We start from the raw sequence: 2,500 nt of genomic DNA on the forward strand, positions 1-2,500 counted from the left end.
ATGGAAACGATCATTATCGTCTGACTGGAGAATCAACAATTCGCTCAAAATGGTCAAAATTTCAAAAAATTGTCATAGTGTGACGGCATCTTTAAGGAGAGAGAGAAAAAAGAGAGAGAAAGAGAGAAGAGAGTAAGAGAAAGAGATGGAGTTTCTATAAGTTTATATATACGTGCGTGTTTATTAATATATGTGATATACATCAGTACCGCCTCACACACACACACACAAAAAAAAAAAAAAAAAAAAGTTCCCATTTCCCTCTATATTTCTTCGTACTTCCCCTACGTGTCTTGTCCCCATTACTTTTATTTCTCCATCTCCTCCTTTAGTGCCTCGCCCCCCTCCTCGGCTGCAACGGCTGGGAAATCACGACGATAGAAGGCTTGGGGAATCGCCACGATGGGTATCACGTGATCCAGGAGCGGTTGGCAGAGTACTCGGGGACCCAGTGCGGGTACTGCTCGCCGGGTATGGTTATGAATATGTACGGGTGAGTATAATGTTTTGTTTTGTTTGTTGTTTTTTTTATTATTAGAAATTTTATTTTGATTTTGATTTTGGATTTTTGGCGGGTTTAGATTTTGTTTATTAGATTTTTTATTAGATTTTTTTATGTAGATTTTTCTCTTTCATGCAAGTCTTTGTCTGTTTGTTTTTCTTTCTTTCATCTCTTTATTTATCTTTCCTCTCTCATTCTGCCTCTCCCCCATGCTCTCGCATATTTCCCGTAGTGATTTATTTTTATCTTTCATCACGTTTCTTCTCCCCCACCCTCTCTCTCTCTCTCTCTCTCTCTCTCTCTCTCTCTCTCTCTCTCTCTCTCTCTCTCTCTCTCTCTCTCTCTCTCTCTCTCTCTCTCTCTCTCTCTCTCTCTCTTTCTCTATCTCTCTATCTCTCATCTCTCTCTCTCTCTCTCTCTCTCTCTCTCTCTCTCTCTCCCTACCCCTCCTCCCTCTTCCTTCCTCTCTCTACCTCCTACCCTCCCTCCTCTTTCTCTTCTCCCCTCCCCCCTTTCCCTCGCCTTCCTTTCCTCTCCCTCGCTTTTCCCTCTCCTCTTAATCTTCCCTCTCTCTCCTCTCCTCCTCTCCTCTCCTCTCTTTCCTCTCTCCTTCCTCTCCTCTTTCCTTCTCCCTCCCTTCTCTCCTTTCCCTTCCCTCTCCACCTTCCCTTTCCCTCCTTCTTCTCCACCTTCCTCTCCTCTCTCTTCCTCTCCCTCCTTTCTTCCTCCTCCTTCTTTCTTTCCTTCTTTCCCTTTCTCCCTCCTTTCTCCCTTCTCCCTCTCTCCTTCCTCTCTAACCCTCTCCCTCCCTCTCTTTCCTTTTCTTCCCTTCTTCCTTCCTCCTCTCCCTCTCTCTCCCTTTTCTCTCCCTTTCTCTCTCCTCTTTCTTCCTTCTTCCCTCCTCTCCTTTCTTCCTTTCCTCCTCTCCCTCTTCCCTCCCCTTCCCTCTCCTTCTCCTTTCTCCCTCTCCTCCCTTTCCCCCTTTCCCTTCTTTAACCCTTTCTCCTTTCCTCTCTCCCTTCTCTCTTCCCTTTCCTTTTTCTTTTCTAACTTTCCTCCCTCTCTCCCCCTCTCTCCCTCCCTCCTCCTCCCTCCTCTCTCCCTCTCCCTCCCTCTCCCTCCCTCTCTCCCCCTCCCTCTCTCCCCCTCTCCCTCCCTCTCTCCCTCCCTCCCCTCTCTCCCTCTCTCTCCCTCTCCCTCCCTCTCCCTCTTCTCCCTCTCCTCCCTCTCTCCCCCTCTCCCTCTCCCCTTTTCTCTCCCTCTCTCCCCTCTCCCTCCTCTCTCTCCCCTCTCCCTCCTGTCTCCCTCCTCTCTCTCCCTCCCTCTCCCTTCTCTCCTTCCCTCCCTCCCTCCCTCTCTCCCTCCCTCCCTCCTCTCTCCTCTCCTCCTCTCTCCCCCTCTCCTCCCTCTCCTCCCTCTCCCTCCCTCTCTCCCCCTCTCCCTCCCTCTCCCCGTCTCTCCCCCTCTCTCCCTCTCTCTCCCTCTCCCTCCCCATCTCTAGTGTCCACTTCGTATCTCTTATCAGTATCGTAAATTCACCCGACGCACTTGATTATCGGCAAGTTACTTTGATATCAAATTAATTCGTGTATTCACCTGCCCTGCTGATAACTGTATCCATGAACTCATATCTACATAACAGAACTACAGCAGCATAGAATAAGATATAGACTATAGAATATAGAATCTGGGGTATTAGAAATATAGTAACGATGATGAGATGGAATATTGATTTGAGGAAATAATGAAAAATGAGTAAAATTATATTGTCTAGAATATAGAATCAGACTTCTTAGAAATAGAGTAAAGATGATGATTTGAGGAAATAATGAAAGAATGAATAATATATTGCCCGACAAGTTAAAAAGATGATCTTGATTTTTTATTGAAATAGGGGGAGAATACGTGACAAAGTTTATTAAGTCATATTTTTAAAAATCAATGAAAGATAATGAAGCAACTTAGAATATTTAGATGATAACAAAGCATAAGTTTTGT

The 2,500-nt window shown here is 45.8% G+C and overlaps 1 protein-coding gene across 2 annotated transcripts in view; it reads left to right on the top strand.

The window, feature by feature from the left end:
• LOC113822117 (xanthine dehydrogenase/oxidase) overlaps positions 1 to 2,500 on the top strand; it is a gene marked incomplete at its 3' end in the record, with an annotated part of 33,924 nt that overhangs the window by 5,697 nt on the left and 25,727 nt on the right. For both annotated transcript variants that reach the window (XM_070139309.1, XM_070139308.1), the window contains 1 exon segment: positions 333 to 493. In XM_070139309.1, the coding sequence (XP_069995410.1) occupies positions 333 to 493 (161 nt within the window).

This window comes from Penaeus vannamei, chromosome 25, assembly GCF_042767895.1.
Source record: "Penaeus vannamei isolate JL-2024 chromosome 25, ASM4276789v1, whole genome shotgun sequence".
NCBI lineage: Eukaryota > Metazoa > Arthropoda > Malacostraca > Decapoda > Penaeidae > Penaeus > Penaeus vannamei.